The sequence below is a fragment of the Zootermopsis nevadensis genome, unplaced genomic scaffold (genome assembly GCF_977971745.1).
Source record: "Zootermopsis nevadensis isolate Lab colony 2312 unplaced genomic scaffold, Znev_1.0 Znev_ptg000006l, whole genome shotgun sequence".
In the NCBI taxonomy this organism is placed as follows: domain Eukaryota; kingdom Metazoa; phylum Arthropoda; class Insecta; order Blattodea; family Termopsidae; genus Zootermopsis; species Zootermopsis nevadensis.
Genome location: NW_028259138.1, coordinates 12,924,363 through 12,943,315, shown reverse-complemented (window position 1 = coordinate 12,943,315; position 18,953 = coordinate 12,924,363). Strand labels below are relative to the sequence as shown.

Here is an 18,953-nt window from a genome sequence, read left to right as displayed (position 1 = left end):
GTTAAACGAAGAAATATATATTTTACGTTAGACTGCAGTGCACATCACCAAACCCAAATTGAATTATTTTATTCTTAGTTTTGGTAATAATAATTATAGTAATTTTTATTTTTAGGTCCGCCCCGGATCCATTCTAAACTTCATCACAGTGGATTGTGTGTCCTACATTTATCGGAGAAGGCTGTGCCGTGCTACTTTAAGGTAGGACTGTTTAATCTTTATCGATTTCTTTGTAAATGCATCAAATGTAATTCCTTCGCTGCTCCATATTAATTCATGCATCATCTCAGTGAGGGACAAATCGCCCGTTAGCAGCTACAGTTCTACATCTTCATAACAATAAAAATTAATTAATATAGGGGTTAGATTTATTGTTGACAAGCTAACAGTCGCTCAGCTGGTAAAGATATTCACGAAATTTCATTACCGTGTTCATAGATCTCGCAGACGTGAGGCTGTGTGCAACTTTTGTGAACATTCTTATGCTTGTTTAATTTTTATCAGTCTAATCACAATAAAATATTATTATTAAATATTAAAATATTGTTACGATTAACATTTAAATATTTAAAATATATTAAAATGATGCTGTCTATCGAAATGTTCGATTTACATCAGAACTCAAGGAACACCCCTATCGGCTGTCCGTGACTTCTCGGCTACCCCACCTTCCTTCCGTCCGCATTCCGTGTACGCGCTCCGCCGTGGTGACAAGGCACCATTGCTGCTCTGTGTCCGGACAATCCATCCACTTCAAATTCCTGAATTCGTACTTCACGGCTTCATTTCGGGGCCCACATTTTACTTATCATTATGGCTGTTAGCAGTTCCATTGGTGTGTGTAACTCAAATCGTGTCCTTTTTCTTCCAAATTTCCTACTCGTTCTGTAGGCATATATGAATCACACAATTTGCCATTAGATATCTTCTTCTGATTAGTGTGTTAATTTTCATCCGAATATTTAATATAATTATTTTGTACAGTCTATACACAAACGTTTGAAGTTTATTGGTGTTGTAAAAATTATATAATATTAAAACATTTTGTTGTGTAAAATATTATATTAGCGCTCTTAATCCTAAATACGATTTTACATGTTATAACACGACTGGAAACAGTATCTGTGTTATTCAAATCTTAGTGAATTTCTACTGGGAGTTTGAGCAGGTAATAAATGTCACTGTGAACAGGTGTTAAAGAAACTTCATAACCTACTTTATGAAAGTGTAACTTGGGTTCTACTGAAGAGAGATGAAAGCATGATAAAGTTTGCTGAAATGAAAATTTTAAGAAGTATTAAGGAATATTATAGCCTACTTGTTTGGACAAGAAATATCATTTTGATATCGGAATACACCACCTCTCTGTAAAGGACGTCGTGAATGAATACAGACAAAACTTATGTGAATAAATTAAGAGAATTGTTGAATAAACATGTCAACATCTATTTGAAATTACCGTCCCTTTACGCATTATATTTTTAGCTAGGAACAGAATTGTAGCTTAGCCTTGGAAAGAAGACAGAAAATCGATTTCCTCAACGATCACTCGTCACAGCGTCTGAAAATAATCGGTACATGACGTAAGAATAAACGAATAAATGTAATAAGGTACGCGAAATCGGTAGAACGCGTTTTGAAATTATATATTCTCTATTGGAGTACACATTGCTAGTCGTTTTAACGGTTAAAATGCAAACATATTCAACTACTATTTAACCCTCTAAGAACCAGTGGTAACTATATGTACCACCTACTTTACGCAGTTAATAAATCTGCGTTTTGTATGTATGGGTTTCGGATTGTTCTCAGTGTAGGAAGGGATTATTTCTTTAAACAGCGTTAACCAGTTGTATTACGTAATGGTGAAGTGTAGTGTTTTCTTCGCGGTACGGACTGATTTATTAAATAATATTTAGACGAGCTGCGAGTCTCAAAGGGTTAAGTAAAGAAATAAAATATTCCGGAATGTGGCAGCTACGACCTTCGAAATTAAAGACAATTTATTTCGTACGTAAAACGGATTTCTTGTGTACATTCGCCCTTAAGAACTGTGTTAGCCTTCTGTGACTGTGTCAACATGAAACTGGGGTTATAACATCACACCGCTCTGTTTGGACAGTCCGCTCATAGGCAGAGCGACTGTTTGAGCTGCATAAAAGATGTCGTTGCTGAATGTGGCATCTAACATAATGAGTGTTGAAAGATGCACTTCACTTTGAGTACGCGTTTTTCTCTTGGGATTTTACGTTACACACGTCAGTGGAGAATTTTGATTGTTTGTTTTTTTGAGATCTCTTCATGTTCGTTATCTGTTCTCATGAGTTTTGCGATCGAAAAAAGAGCAAATACCTTGTTGTATCGGTTGTTTCAATGAACAGCAAATCTTGAAACTAATTTTTATATAATTTTACTCAGGTTTCTTTAATTTTAATCTTTATTGTATCTGATTGTACAATTCATAGACGTGCTTTTCAGATACTTTTAATGTAGCTTATTACAGTAGAATAGACAAATACATTTTACACCTTTGGAAGGTAACACAGACGTAAAGGCATTCTGCAAGTACATCTGAACTGTGTGATCGAGACAAACGGGATGGGACGTTAGAAGAAACCGAGGAACGAGGGGAAGTCAGAAAGTGGAAAATAGCGAAATTAAGGAGAAAGAAAGAAAGAAAGAAAGAAAGAAAGAAAATAAAGAATGAGACAGAAGAAAGGAATGTCTTTCTGAAGGAAATATGTATTGGTTTATACCACATTAAACGTGACATCATACTTACGCTGGAAACCAACTTCATTAAACTTAAAAGGGAATTTTGGCGTAGTGTGTGGTAAAAAAAATACGAAATAGTGCGTCTTATTTGTCAGCAAAGACAAGCTATTTCAACCCTATATTAATGCTCTTAAGTACAATGTAATGCAGCGCAACCTTAATGAGCAGCGAGGTACATTTCCCATACTAAGTGCAAATCAATACAGCAAGCACGTACGTAGTAACAATCCACTCACAGGTGTGGAACGGATACTACACTAGAGTAAACATATTTTATAAATAGACCGTGTTATTTGATGATTTTACATATATCATTGACATCACTGTTCATTTCCTGCAGATTACCTACAAATCTATTGTGACAAAGCAAACCGAACTACGGAAACCATACTGAGTGATGTCATTACGTAGTCAGAACATCGAAAAATGGTTCCGGTAAAGTTTCATGGCGTAATGAGCTTTGTGCTTTACGTTATGAACCGATTTATGTACGATGGAATATTTTCAGGAATATTCAAACTTTTATGTGATAAAATTTAATCAGTGCGTATCAACGTCTAATTCCCGCAAGCAAGTCTTAGGGTTGACAGCCCAAATACCATATTTGATTGGAATGGTCTGGTTTCCAAGGTGATTGATGATTGACTCTCTCGATATAATTTTATGTAATTCACACAAGATGATACATGTAAAGATGTAAACGTTGTCCAGGCCGATGTAGAATGATAAAATTTACAGGAGTTTAAATAAACCACGACCGCTTCCTTACATATCCTATACAATTCATTATCATTCTCTGATTCGACGTTGTATACTCTGAGACACAAACTTGTCGTTGTGTTGTGTTGGGCAAGGCCGTGGTCTAGGCAACACGGAGTTTTCCTCCGGGGGCTTCCCCGGTTTCTCCGTGGCATCCGAACAATTACTCCATTCACACACAGAAGAAGGCAATGGCAAACCACTTCTGGATCATCTGCCAAGAACGTATATGAACAGGTCCCAGTCCGAGAAAAGGATGGAAGGATCCTGTTCATATGGACCTGTCGTCAGACAGAACACTAAATAATAATAATAATAATAATAATAATATCGCTTCCATTTCAAATGGTCGTACGGCCGCCATGTTGGGAATAGTGAACAAAAATTTCCATCAAAATTCTTACGTCTTTTCAGAAATTATTGGGGGGGTAATATCACAATGATAATACGGTACATTTACATATTTTTGTCTATAGCATAATGAACATTAGCTAGCATTAATAAATGTTGGAGTGACTTGTATTTGCAATGTTATGGTTGTGAAAACGTGAATGAGAAACGTGGCACTTCTTTGTAGAGAAAATCAGACAGCAGACAAATAGATCACAGAAGATTCTAGCTGTTACGAATGTGGTCTTTAAAACACAGAGATCGATTCGCCCTTTGCTGCAATGGTAATATGACATGACTATTATTATGCTGTGTTACGTGAATGACACTTTTATTAGCAATGGAAACTTCTCCACGATTTTTCATGTATATTAACGGGGATGTCTGACAAGATAAATTACTCGTGTTCTGAGCCAAACCTTCGGACATGAAGAGGGTTTTTGCCCCAGGAAATATTATAATTTGTATTTCTCTGGTTTTATGAAACTACGTTCAAAGGAGATGTAATGTGTCAGTCGATGTAGAATAATATCTCATATTCTGTACTTTACATCAGCGGTTCAGAAAAGAATGAAGGAGAATATTAGTGAATTTATTATTGTACGAGTATTTACATAATTTTATGAGAAAATAATCATTGCGTGTGCTTGGCCCCAGTCATTTTTAATTAGTTTATGGATGGAAATAAAATAATTTTGTATTTTCGGTTACAAACATGGCGACTGCATAAAAAATAACTGATTAATTAACTCCATGGAGCAGAATACCCCATGAGAATCTAATAGTCGCTAAGCTGGTCAAGAAATTCCTGTATTTAATGCAACAGAAGATTCGTTTAAAGCCCTACAATTGTCCTTATCCTGAGCTAGATGAATCCAATTAACACCCTCCAACCATATTTCCATGAGATCTGTTTTAATATTATCCTCCCATTTAAGGGCAAGGTCTTCTTGATGCGTTCATCTCTTTTCTGTTTTTACATGTGGCATATTTAAAGCAGTCGAAATGTGAACTAGTAAAAATGTGTTCATATAGTTTTCGCATAGACTAAATCATTTGAAGAAAATTCAAAACTACTCCTTCCTGTTTCTCACAGTTAACTTTTCATATTTCATATTTTAAGATAAATAAATGAAGTGGAAATGTCGCTGTTGAATAAAAATGTGACTTGGAAATCAGATAGAATGCGTTAAATTATATTTTATCTGAGATTTCGTGTTTTCTTAGAGGCATGGACTGAATCTTTAAACATCATTTGGCTGGTCTTTGCTCTTTAACAATACTGAAACATAAACCCAGAAATAAATGATTTGCCTTGTTGGGAATTTGTTATAAACAATAGCTTCGAGTTATAGGTCGCCCAAATTGAGGTAATTAAAATAATTTATGTTAATTAGAGGTGGATAAATTTATCCTAGATATTTGTTATTTTTTATCTCCAGGTGCGTCTTGTGGCTTCCATTTTGCACTTAACTGTGTACAGAAAGACACTCAATCCTCACTGGAGACATTCCACTCTCTCCACATATGACCATATTTTTAAGACGACCAATTGGAAACATCGCTTAAATAAAATCTCGTGACCTTGTATTAAGTTCTGTGACTAGTGCCCTTCTGCAAGGCTTTCTATGATTCAAATGTGATTTGTAATCGTAATGACAGAATTATCTATATATTGTTTATTACAATAATTAACATTTAAAATATTTAAATATTAAATGATGTTGTTTATCGAAATATTAGATTTACATTAGACCATCGTTATTATATCACAATATGACGCAACTTTACCATCTCACGACAGAATTATCGTTATTTTTTAACGTTGAAATGTGTTAAATCTGAACATCTTACTACAGACACTTTTAAATTAGCCTTAATAAGTTTTTAAGGCGCCAGAGGTCGTATGAATGATATTTAAAAAAATCAGTTCTTACCTCAAAGGAAACAACGCGTCACCAATATAGAGGTCGACTCTCTCATATTATATATATAATATCGTTTTCCCATGCACATTAAATACAACGCATTTTTCACTAACTCATTCAGTACAATTTGTCAATCTGTGAAAGCGGAAATTTCGTTTTGGGATTTCCAGGCTTTGATTTTTTTTTAAAAAAAAATACCCTCAATTAAGTTAATGATCTATTATTTTAACCATAGGCAGTAATATCATAGCTGGAAAACGTTATCCTATAAACATGTCACGTAAATCCTGTGTCGTTAGTTCCATTTTAGTATTGGATCAATTTAATAGATTAGTTTCATGAAAAGCATTTCTCGAGAGGGTAAGCCGATAATAGGATGCGTCGTTGAATGTTCATCTCCCATTTCTCTCTCGCTATATGTGATGATATACATATGCACATGCATGACGTAAATATAGGCCTGTTACCTCTGAAACGCAGGTGTTACGGGCCTCTGGTTGAGGAAAGCTGGAATAGGAGACTTTCATTTTCAGGATCCATTCTGAAATATTGCTATGAGCGACACTCCTACCGGTGTTATGAAATATCTACGCCGGACGTCGAATCCGCATGCAGATGATCTATTTTATTATTTATTTATCCATTTATATGTTTATTTTATTTTATTGTTTTATTTATTATGATATATCTAACAACGCTGTCGACAGCTCAGTCTAAATAGCATCGAGTAATATTGTGAATTATTAATTGGAAAGGGTAAGGAGGCGGTCAGTTTATATTTGAGGTTACTAACCCAGAATTTGCCCGAAGAAACCCACGAAAACCTGTTGTGATAGTCGGGCTCCTGGTCGATATACTATTCCACTCATCCACGACTTTCGATACGTATTCTCTACCCCGGGTCACGCAGCAAGGCTCTTATACCTTCAGTCGTTTCTTTCGGAAGGTCAGCCACTGTAGCTCTTTTATGACCTTGATAGTTGATGCAGTGTGTTAACCTTTCTGTTTCTTACGTTCCCCTCTGTCAGTGCCCAAGATTCCTTCAATTTTCTCAGTTTGAATTTTATTAGCATGCCATTTACTATTAATCCGCGAGATTTATTTAAATTCTGTGGTTCTTTCTCCAATTTCACAGTTTCCATTTATTCGCTGCTGTAAGAAAGTCTGTTTGCTACCACTCCCCCTCCCCCCCACACGCCTTCTTGGCTCCTTTGTGTTGGGCTTTGCAAATTCATTACCGTCTGTGAATTTTAAATAAGCGAGATTGCAGGCAAAGTTACTGAGAATTATATGAGGTCTGCAGTTTCATCCTGTCTGCCCAACAGCTGTTACTGTCTTACACAAAAGTAACCACGTGACTCTACAAGACCGGCTCCTTCCTGAGAGACTGATATACGCTCAGGTAGTCGAGAACTTTCTATAAGGTTTATTAATTTGTTCGTAAGAGCCTGCCATTGGTCTCTACCCAGAGCCAGATAAATCTAGTCTACTCCCCTCACGACATATTTCTTTATAGCTTAGGGTAGGATCTATTTGTTTGTAATCGGCCTTCGGGTTTCATGAAATTCGAGGAATTTCTAGTGCAGATGAATAACTGTTAGTTTCACAAGGAGGACACTACTACATGGAGTTAATTGTGGGATTCCATAACAGCATTAGTTGCCATGATTGACGCTAGGTGGCTCAAGGAAACCCCCCCCCCCCCCCCCCGTGAGATAAGCTGATGTCATAATTATTATTATGTATATCACTTATTTTACTCGTGGTTACTAAAGTTACGCTACTGACCAGTTTACGCCACTCACTTGGACGTTGACCTAATATTTAGAGAAATGAGAGTAGAATATTTTACGAATCTTCACCCATTTTTGCACTTTGTGTAAAACTGCGCTGTTTCAAAACAGAATTTTAGCTACGAATTGTTGAATAACCGCCAGATGTTTGTCTTTTAATCTGGAAGTGCCCGGTTCAGATGCTGGCTGTCACATTTCAGTTGGTAATTCCATATTAGCCTGAAGGAATGGTATAGCCCTCAGTCGTCTCGTACTGAATCCGTTCCAGGCGATATTTCACAGCAAACTACGTCACACTTTTCTAAGTTAACCCCAGGGTATAGATTTTCTGTGATAATTTTAAAGTCGTGCTAATGGGATTATAAACAAATATCGTTTTACGTAAGCCAATTGATAATGACCGTGTCAACTTCTTAATTCCGACACGGGACACTGTCTTAAGCCAGACGAGTCCAATCCACTCTCTAGTTTTAGTAATGCAAGTACACTTACGTATTTCTGACTGTCGGAAGTGTCTAGAACTTTCGCATGAGGTTCAAAAACTGACATGAAGTTTCAAGTTTGTTTTCGACTTAGTTCGAAAGAAAGAAAAAATATTGGAAGCTAATCTGTTCTTGAAGTGTTAAGGGATGATGCAGTGTTAGATGAGATAAAAGTTTTCCTGACTCCCACATGTACAGGGGAACCTCCCCCCCCCACCCTCCCCACAAGAATGCGGATCACGTTACAACAGCCCTCGGAATGTAAACTCTGTGTTAGGGAGCCTGGCATGAAACTTTGTACAGCAGAAAGGTAGCTAAACCCACCCTGCGGTGCCTGTATGAAACATTATATCCAGTAACACGTACACGTACGTACGTATGTAGTATTAGATTCCTTTACCGACGTTATTGCATCCTTGTCTGGAGTAGGTAGCTGTCTGTCCGTTCTCCCTTGTACTTGGGTGCGAATCAGATATTCTAACGCTGTATAATTTGTAGCCAGCCACTGTTTCTTTCGCCGTGGTACGTATGCAGCAAGGAACACACAACGCGCTAGGCAAGAAACAAGATGGATGCCTCTTGTGGCCCTCATATTCACATTCTTTATCGATTCGTGAAGAAATGACAATAGCTTTGGTGAATAATTTTGCCAACGTAGTTTAAGATATGCTAATTTCTGCTTAGATAAGATCACAGTAAGGAAAGTGGTTTTGGCAAATGCAATATCTGATTGATTTCGGTTTGTATTGGCGTATGTCGACCGTCTTGCTACCCTGGACCACGATGTTCCGCATTTCATGTTTTGGGGTGAATCATACCTCAGATGGGGAGAAGTTTTGTCTGGGACAAACATGATTGTCATGGAGTCTGGAATTTGGTGTGGCCCATTAGACATGAAGTGAGGTGTATCGAAGCTCGTGTTTAAAGTAATTGTTTATTTAGTTTGATGTTGTTTACTTTTTGTGTGTCCAGATCACTTAGTGGGGTAGACGAACTCGTAGTATTAAACGTGCCCGTCATATTTTAGCGTGTATATAGGCTATACTGAACCGTCACAGCCAAAACGTTCTGAAAGTTACGTTACGACATGTTAGATAAGTAGTCAGTGGTTAGTTATGTTGGGTTTGTTAAGCAGAGATATTAGCCTTACCATCGGCTCTCTGCTGTGGGGCGTTTTGTTTTTGTAGTGTTCTGTCTGACGACAGGTCCATATGAACAGGATCCTTCCATCCTTTTCTCGGACTGGGACCTGTTCATATACGTTCTTGGCAGATGATCCAGAAGTGGTTTGCCATTGCCTTCTTCTGTGTATGAATGGAGTAATTGTTGGGATGCCACGGAGGAAAACTCAGTATTGCCTAGACCACGGCCTTGCCCAACACAAGTTATAAATTCGGGCACCGCCGGGAATCGAACCCGAGACCCCAGGCTTACAAGGCCAGCGTTCTAACCGCTAGACCATTTAGACGTGGTGTGCACTTCTGTCGTGAGTAAGGAAATGTCTTTGTGTGTGTCCTGAGAAGTAGGAAACATCGTGTTCCTACCTCTGTTCAAGTGAAACTTCTTGTCTAGCGTAAAAATACGCATTTCCCACATCGATCCCTTACCTTGGCTGCATTATGTTATTTATTTTTTGCTGTGCGAAAGAACTTACACGCACCTGCGTACGGGAGAGGGTACTCTGACTTCCTGTAGTTCACATCTGGTGCTTTCCGTATCACAGGGCAGGTTTATTAAAGTAAAATATCATTATTCCTTGCAGCGTATGAGTTTTTTCGCCGTGCATTCCAGCCTTCTCATCCTCGGGGCCATAAAAAGTTTATTTCTATTTTCATTATAAGACTGCGCTCCTTAAATTAGCCGATTGATCTAGTTTTGGGCAGAGGTCAGAATATGAATGTAGTTTGGATCCCACTCTGGGCATGATTCTTGTCCACCAAGTTCATATAAGCATAGGTACACCTACACAAGGGGGTGGCTCGTCTAAGGAGACGGCTGCTTGTCTTGGAATTTGCTGTCAGCTCGAACCGACGCGTCGGAACGAGAAAAATACATTAAACGCTTTGTGTCATTAAATAAGCGACGTCCGCGAAATAAAAGTTCCGCTAAAATGTTATCAGGGACAAGGAATATTTAGATGATATCCGTCTTCTGGGTTGTTGCGCTGTGTAGTCTGGTCGATGTTAACCAACGTTTCAGAGGTCATACTGCCTCCGTCATCAGGGCGATGAGTATGAAGATTTCTGTCTTCTGGGTTGTTGTGCTGTGTTGTCTGGTAGATGTTTACCGACGTTTCAGAGGTCATACTGCCTCCATCATCAGGGCGATGAGTATGAAGATTTCTGTCTTCTGGGTTGTTGCGCTGTGTAGTCTGGTCGATGTTTACCAACGTTTCAGAGGTCATACTGCCTCCATCATCAGGGCGATGAGTATGAAGATTTCTGTCTTCTGGTTTATTTCGCCGTGTAGTCTGGTCGATGTTAACCAACGTTTCAGAGGTCATACAGCCTCCGTCATCAGGGCGATGAATCGCCCTGATGACGGAGGCAGTATGACCTTTGAAACGTTGGTTAACATCGACCAGACTACACAGCGCAATAACCCAGAAGACGGATATCTTCATACTCACCGCTGTGAGAACCTCAAGTCTTACAAGGAATATTTAGTTGATGCATTAAGAATGAACAATAAGTGTGAAAAAAGAAAGAATTTTCGTATAAGAACAGTCAATAAGGAAAGAAATCAAATCCATCACGGATGAAGAACTTCTGAACATATAAAAATATGTGAAGAAAGTCTATTTAAAGGAGAACTCGCGAAAGTGATCACAACTTATCAACAGCCAGTTGTTACTATGGCAGAGAAGACAAGATCTTCCACGTAGATCTCTCTGTGTGTCAGTTTTGTTAAGTTGGTTTCATGTGGTTCGTGTTATGAAAATAATTATTATATTATTTAAATGATTACTAGGAAAAATGGTTTTGTGAACTTAGCTTACATGTTTATTTTTCTAAGTCTAGTAGTCGTGAATTAGCAGCCTGCTGATGGCGGTTCTATGTCGAAATATATTGCTACTTAGTCACTAATGTAACAAGAGTGTATTTAACAACTCTTGTGTAGCAGAACATAAGAATTCTGTAGGCCTATATATATATATATATATATATATATATATATATATATATATATGTGTGTGTGTGTGTGTGTGTGTGTGTGTGTGTGTGCCTTCATTCACGTGTAAATATTGAAATATGAAATTATAATTTCTATCCTTCTTTGTGTGGGTATGAAACTGATCTATTTACATTAAGGGATGGATCCAGACTAAGATTAAGAACAGGGCGCAGATGAGACATGATGGCGGAGTAAATTGTGTAACTCCTTTAAGGACCTTCGTAATTTGTACTGGGTGTGATTTCAGAATCCTCCCGCGACTAATTTGGCTGTCTTATGGGATGTTTTACTCTGTAGTCTCGAGGTTATTGACAGACGTTTCGGAAGAACCAGTAAGTTCCTCTAAAACGACGTTAATGTTTAACAGAGTACATAATGTATTCTCTTCACCAGTATTGCAGGATAGTCATGTCAAGGAATATGAGGTGAACGAGGCCATCAGATTATTTGGAAGAGATAACAAGTGTCTATAAGATTTTGTTTGGTAGGTCTGAACAGAAGAGACAACTCGGAAAAAGGAGACTTTCGTGGGAGGATTATAAAATCGGCCTTAAAAAGTTAGAGTTGTTGGATGTAGATTGTAGTCGTGTTGCTAAGAACGGGGAATATTGAAAAGGCTTTTGTGAACACGGTAATGAATTTTCAGTGTCCATAAAATGTGGTACCGTCGAACGCCTCCGATCCACACAGCGACGTAGCTGGTTAGTGGTGTACAACGGAATATTGCGATTGTAGAACTGACATTGGTCGTGACATCCTCATCGAAAAGTTCAGTCGTGTATTTCCAACAGAACAAATACATTATATATTTCGGCGCTTTTGCACGAGCAGGTATGTGGTGAGAGAATGCAATGTTAAATGTTAACGTCTCTGATGCGTTATGAATCTTTGATGATACATGAATTTAAAAGCCATGCCTTCATATTCGTCAATTGAAATAGAACGTGAGGTGTCACATATGCGCGTAAGTATGAAATTTGAGATATTTTCTTCATATCGTGGCAACTACGAGTTTTACACGAACGTGCGGGCCTGTCTGTCTGTCTGTCTCCCTATCTGGGTTATAAATTTAGCCCAGATAGGCAGGTGGTTCGCAGAACGAGGCGGATGTTAGGATGTTATATCTGGCTGCTCACACGTTCTATTTTTCTAAGCTTCTGAACGTAACAATTTCGTAGAAATTTGGTTATGTGGTCTACGAAGAAAGTTAATGGACGAATTTAATATTTATTAGTATCTGTCCAGTAGAACTCATACTTTACAAAACGCTCACGTTTGGGAAGACATCAAGAATTAGTTCAGTCAGAACAGCCTTTTTCGGGGGGTGGATTCAAACCCGTAACCTTTTGAATCATGGATACTAATTTTTTACAGAGTTTTTCGGCAAAATACAAATCCGCTACTTGAAACGATCAGACGGACAGACAAGATCTCCCCATTATGTGTGCATTTGCTTGAAATTTTGCACCTGCTATACGGGCTGTGTGTTCTCCAGGTGAATTAAAAAGTCACTGCGATGAATTGGTTTGTGTGTGTACGGAAACTGAGGGAGGGTGGAAGTAAATTTCGGTTTACGTAATTTCCGTATGCCCGCAAGATATTTTATGTACCCACAGCCTCTGTGTAAACGAAGAGTCCATAGCAACCCGCGCTTCTCTCCCGGCATTTGTTTGCTCTTACCACACTTTAATCGGCTTTATGTAATTTCTCATCCTCTCAAGTCTGTGGAATTAAAACTGTGGAGAGCTGATCTCTGGACCGCAACCATCACCTCTCCACACACATTCATCATGATTTCAATTAAAATCCCCATGTAATATCTTCAAGAGTTTGTGATAGGGGCCTTATACTCCAAGTAATGTTACTTTATTAACCTTTTGTGTATTATAAGCGGCGTATCTCATACAAAATCACTATTATATTCACCTAGAAATCCTTTGAAAATGTGACGACAGTAACGAATGGAGATAAATACTTATTAACACTAATATCAAAACGACGGCAATTTGAATTTGGAAATGTTAATACTATTCTTCTATTTTCCTTTATCATACCTGATATTTAAGATTAAATTAAAGTATGGACGAGTAAAATGTAGGCCGAAAGGTGGCAACACCTTTGAGTTTTATGAAAAATATATGAGTCGTGCTACATGTTAGAAACTTCATAGTATTCTTTTGTTCTTTGTTGGGTAAAGATGCCTGGAGCTGAATAATCGGTCATTTTAAAACCGCACGAGTCCACGTACCTTACAAAAATTTCAAAAACAAACGTGCTAGCTAATATAGTTTTTATTTTACCTTTGATTATATTTTTTTCTAAAGTATAATTGTCAATTATCTAATTTTTATACAATTATAGAATACTATAACCTTTTTCATCAAGAGTTAGTAATATAAACTAAAGTTATTTAGTGTTTTTTTTTACATGTATCCACATGATATTGAAGGAACATTGCATAAATCATGAGGTTATGTAAATTTCAGTGGTTTTGTTAGTGTCCAAAACCTACAACCAAAATCTAATACAAAATAACATGGGTGCAGGGCTTGTGTCGTTTTTCCTGAAAACAGACCGTAGATACAGCTTTCCACGCTCAGTAAATTCTTGGACTGATGTTATTTTCATGGAAAACGATGCATTAGCCTCTGATGATTGGCATGGTAGAAATACCACAATCCCCCCCCCCCTCACCCCCGAAAAAAAAATACTCACGTGGTTCTAAAATGAACCATTCAAATGCAGTGAATGCTTTTGAAAACTTTTCTTCCGTCATGGAACATGTTTCCCTTCGATCCTGCGGGACCATACAATAGAATGAGGAGTGAGGGAGCCCACGGATGGGAAATCCTTGCAGAAGACGTAATACGTCCATTCTTCTCGGAACTCCGTATAACTCGGACAATCATTCGCCTGTTTGTGGGGTAACGCTGTTTGGACAGAGGAAACGTTTCGTGATATCTTGCCGATTAAAATCTTGAGTGTCTGTGGGAAAGCTAAGCACTTCACCGTTCGACATTCCACCTGACACAGCATGAACGATGTCTTAGCGACACATTTGAAGTGTTTCTTCAACTGTTACCATAGTTACGTCTTATTTATGTGTGTAATTGTAATTGTGGTAGCAATGACCAATTTTAGCCTCGGGAAAGGTCTGTGTAGGCCTAAGCCTTGACTGTGAAGAAGAATAAGAATTTTAGTAGTTCAAGATGTTATTAATATTTTGCGCTATTTATACACTGAACATATTTTATTTAATTAAAGGCTTAATTTTTCGTTGATGAGAAAATATTTTCATTGCGAGTTTTTAAAACGAAAATGTAAGTTTAGTGAGGAAATTCGAGCTTAAGAGAGATGCAGTATGCAGTAAGATGGATAACCTGAGGGAAGAAGAAATTGGTCAGGTCTTGTAGAGAATAATAATATTAAAAAGTATTTTGTAGGGATGAGAAGCGAGATGCATGACCAATTAAAATAAATCCTAACTCTGAACAGACTAGAGAGTAACTATTTAAGTCAAAAATACTGAATTCCAGAAGTTTCAAATCTCTTCTGGACTGGCACTACTGGCTTTGATTCGTCGAGAGATATAAATTTTTCTGAACTGTTTGTAATTTCGGAGTTTGGAAGGGAGGAGTGCAGTTAATGTTGGCGTGTAGGGGCGCTGTAAAGTTTTCGGCGACGTGTTACAACAACCCTATTGCTCCAGTCACGATCCAAATTTCGCATTCCCCTCAATAGAAAGGGCTGAGTAATATAGCAAACCCCCATCCTCCCAGAAGTTAACTTTATACACATGTAAAGTAGTGTATATACAGAGACTTAACGGGGTCGATCCTAACAAACGCACGAATAAATGCATCAGAGAAGGTCCATTGCCGCAACTGTGCAAATAAGAATTATACGTTTGTTTCGGTGGTAGAAGTTACTTGCGGGTCGATTGTGTAACTGGAGTTTATACTGAGACGTGTTATTCTGATATATTATTTAGCGACTTCATTCTTTGAGGCTTTAATATCATACGATAAGTTCTGCTGTTTTAATTTTTGACAGCAGCGTAATGTTTTAGTTATTTTATTAAAACGACATTAGGTCTGCTCTTAGTTCGTTCACAGTTAATTTATGTGACGACATTTCATCAACTGAGAAATTAAGTTTGGCAGAGCAACGTATAAACAGCTTCACAATTTTGTGTATAATATAAAAATGTTGTAAGACTTGAGGTTCTCACAGCGGTGAGTATGAAGATTTCTGTCTTCTGGGTTATTGCGCTGTGTAGTCTGGTCGATGTTAACCAACGTTTCGCCCTGATGACGGAGGCAGTATGACCTCTGAAACGTTGGTTAACATCGACCAGACTACACAGCGCAATAACCCAAAAGACGGAAATCTTCATAAAAATGTTGGTTTGTTGCTTGATGATATATTTTTTAAAAAAAATCATTACTACATTGCTTGCAGTGTAGTAGTGATTTATTTATTGATTTTTATCTGTTTGTCTTTTCATTCGTCGTTCTGAGTCAGTGATATTCCGTAAGAAAAAGACACGATGTTAGAATCCTACATAAAACAAACACCCTATAAGTAGATGCCTGATATATTATTTAAAGTTTTAATTGGTCTAAATCAAAACACGTATTACATTGGATATTACTATTTAAAAGAAACACTGTCTGCACCTGTGGAGCTAATCTAAGAGATCATGACGCGTACAAAACCCGATTCATTTCAGCTAAGTCAAGAAATTGGAGATGCGACGTTGTCGAACGGTAAGGCTTCTTAGCAGAAATAGGAATCCCGCAAAGAGACTGTATAACGCGAGGATATTAAAATTCTAATAACGCTTCAAGAACGCCACCATGAATTTCTCAGTGCTTGAAAGCAAAGCCTTCGTCTTTGTCTTTTCAACTGGAGATTTTCTCCCTTCCAGGTGCCGCTGTCAGCACCGCTAGATAAAATATCCCTTCCAGCTGCCAGATTTACTGTAAAATTTATGTTAGAAGATTATATTTCCCGCCTCTTTTCATCATCAAAGTAGTACATTTTACACGAAATTTGTTTCTGTCTTGTGTTTTGCGTCTAGTAGACAAAATGAACGAATAATAGGAGTCTTTCGTACATGTTCGTCTGCGTGTTTCATATCCAGAATTATTCCATCAGTTTTGGCGAAATTTTGAACTTTGGGAGTTAACTCTGAGATTAATTTAATTTTAATTCGATTTAGTCCAGTTTAGTAGTTACCTTACTTGAAGTTATCGATATTTTCTCAAAACGACCTCTCGTATGAAAGCTGATATACTTATGTCTGACATCAAACGCAGAACTTATTAAAATCTTTAGTTTTTTTTTGTTTCGGATTAAAAACATAATGCATTGAACTCACTGGCACATAGATGGCAGTCTACCTTAATGTGCTTTCAATTAGAGATAGAGATCAAGAAATGTGTGATACGAGGTGCGATCGGAAAGTTTCAAGACTGCGCGTATGAAAACCCGTACACTTATCTCAGGTATTAAATTCATCCATCACCCTCGAAGTAGTTCCCCTGGGAGTGAACACAACGATCCCAGCGCCGCTGCCAGGCCTGGAAGCATCCCTGGAAATCTTTCTTTGTCAGCCTGTCAAGCACCATCTGCGATTCTGCCTGAATCTCTTCTATCGTCTCAAATCTCCTTCCCTTTAGCTGAATTTTCATCTTTGGGAAGAGGAAGAAGTCAGACGGAGCTTAGAAAGGAAGTTGGGGTCGGTTCTTGCAAGATCTTTGAGCTCCTGACAAACGAGAAGTCAAGTCGATTCTGCTTCTGGTCCTCAGACAGGATGCGTCGCATGTGGAGTTCTTCCTTTAGAATCAGCTGACAGGTCCCATAGCCTATCCCAACAATGTCGCACAAGTCGTTGATGGTACGACGTCGATCTTCATAACATTTTCGGGCGTTGTGCTCGAAGATGGTCGTCCAGAACGCTCGTCATCATCGACAGAGGTTCGGCCATTTTTAAAACGTGAATGCCACACAAAAGTTTGTGCACGACCCATTGCGGACTCCCCAAATGCTTGCTTTAGCATTTCATAGGTTTCCGTAGCCGTTTTGGCGAGTCTCTGGCAAAATTTGATGCACACGCCATTCCGAAATCGCAGGAGGGTCGGTGTAATGCACTACCAAAACGCCCGTAACTAAGAAACAAATGCTAATTCGATGATGCCGGCTGGCACACTGATCCACTATGAATGTAGGCCGCACCCCCTAGCGGCAGAAGCTCGTGCTACATTCGGTTCGCCCTCTATTGACACAGTCTTGAAACTTTCTGATCGCACCTCGTATCTGTTGTTCACTGATGTGCTAAACTGAATTATTAAAATAAAATCTTCCTGCTCTCTGAAGTTTAAGAGAATAAGATTATCATGTGTCTGTAATAACATTTTAAATCCTTAGAAAAATGAAAATAAAAACCCACAAAAACTGTGTACTTATAGACTGTGTGGACTGCTGTTAAAATGACGAAAGAGTTTTGAATGAGATGGAGGAACTTAAACATCCGGAGTTACATTCTCGCTACCGGAGCAATCGGGACGTCTGGTGAAGGGAAATCCTTCTTATCATATTGCCAACCTTCCCGCGCTTTTCTGCCCTCCGGCCTCGACGGATATAATACGACATCGGACAGTTCAATATGAAAAACTCTCATATATAATAATAGTAAAGACGTTAACTTTTTTAGTAAACAGCCTTGGGTTTCGTAATACGGCACGAGACGTAACCACTGATACTGTCCCTTGCTGTTTTCCACTTTTCAGTCCATATTAATAACAGACTACGTATGCGATCTGCAATATAATATATAAAAGGATTGGAAAAAAAAAAAATATTGATCTATGCCTAGAATGCTTTAATATTCAGTCAGAGAAACGACGTATTTGCTTATTCCTTTGTATTGTTTTTATATTTTCATTTTATCGTTTATATTTTAATATATCTACCGATTTCATTCGAATTTTATCGTCTCGTTTAAGAGTAAGGGGTACGTTTATTCTTATGGGACTTTTAAGGCTTTGAATGAGTGGAGATAAGTAATAAATTTTCGAATTGCATTTTTTCTTTAAAAAATTGAATCGTTGGTTTTCATATTAATACGTTCTTCATTAAACTGTCAACTTCGGTCAACTGTTAACGTAAGTTTAATTATAGAAAATATAATAAAATATTTATACGCATACATTTGCAGGCAGAACGTTTGTGTGCGTTTTTATAGTTTGGATTTCGTGTTTTCCTGAGGGTTAAATACCTTTGTTTATCGGTAAAAGAAATTCCGATTTATTATAGATAAAAAAACATATTTTATAAAATTTAAATACTATAATTAATAATCTAGAATTAATAACTATGATAATACTGACGTTATAATAGTGATGGTTAATAGGATAATGCTGCTACTACTAATAATATTAACAATAACGAAAGCAACTTGCATCACAAATTTAAAATTGAAAGTTTTGACTTGTGTAAAGTCCGTTGATAAATGATATTTAAAACTGTTCTTACCTCCAAGTAAACAAATTGCATCTTTATTACATCTCTTAATGATTTACAGTGAGATACGAACACCTTCTCGACATCTTATGCTGCAGTTGAACGGTAAATTAAAAAAAAAAATA

General features: G+C 37.7%; 2 protein-coding genes across 2 annotated transcripts in view; one reads left to right on the top strand and one right to left on the bottom strand.

Annotated features, from left to right (window-relative positions):
* The window catches only part of LOC110837456 (uncharacterized), a 516,015-nt gene that overhangs the window by 344,986 nt on the left and 152,076 nt on the right, over nucleotides 1-18,953 (top strand). Inside the window, exon 4 of the mRNA XM_087343744.1 lies at nucleotides 116-201. Within this exon, the coding sequence (XP_087199870.1) occupies nucleotides 116-201 (86 nt within the window). The remainder of the gene's footprint in view (nucleotides 1-115; nucleotides 202-18,953) is intronic.
* The window catches only part of CARPA (Carbonic anhydrase-related protein A), a 279,269-nt gene that overhangs the window by 246,372 nt on the left and 13,944 nt on the right, over nucleotides 1-18,953 (bottom strand). The window lies entirely within an intron of this gene.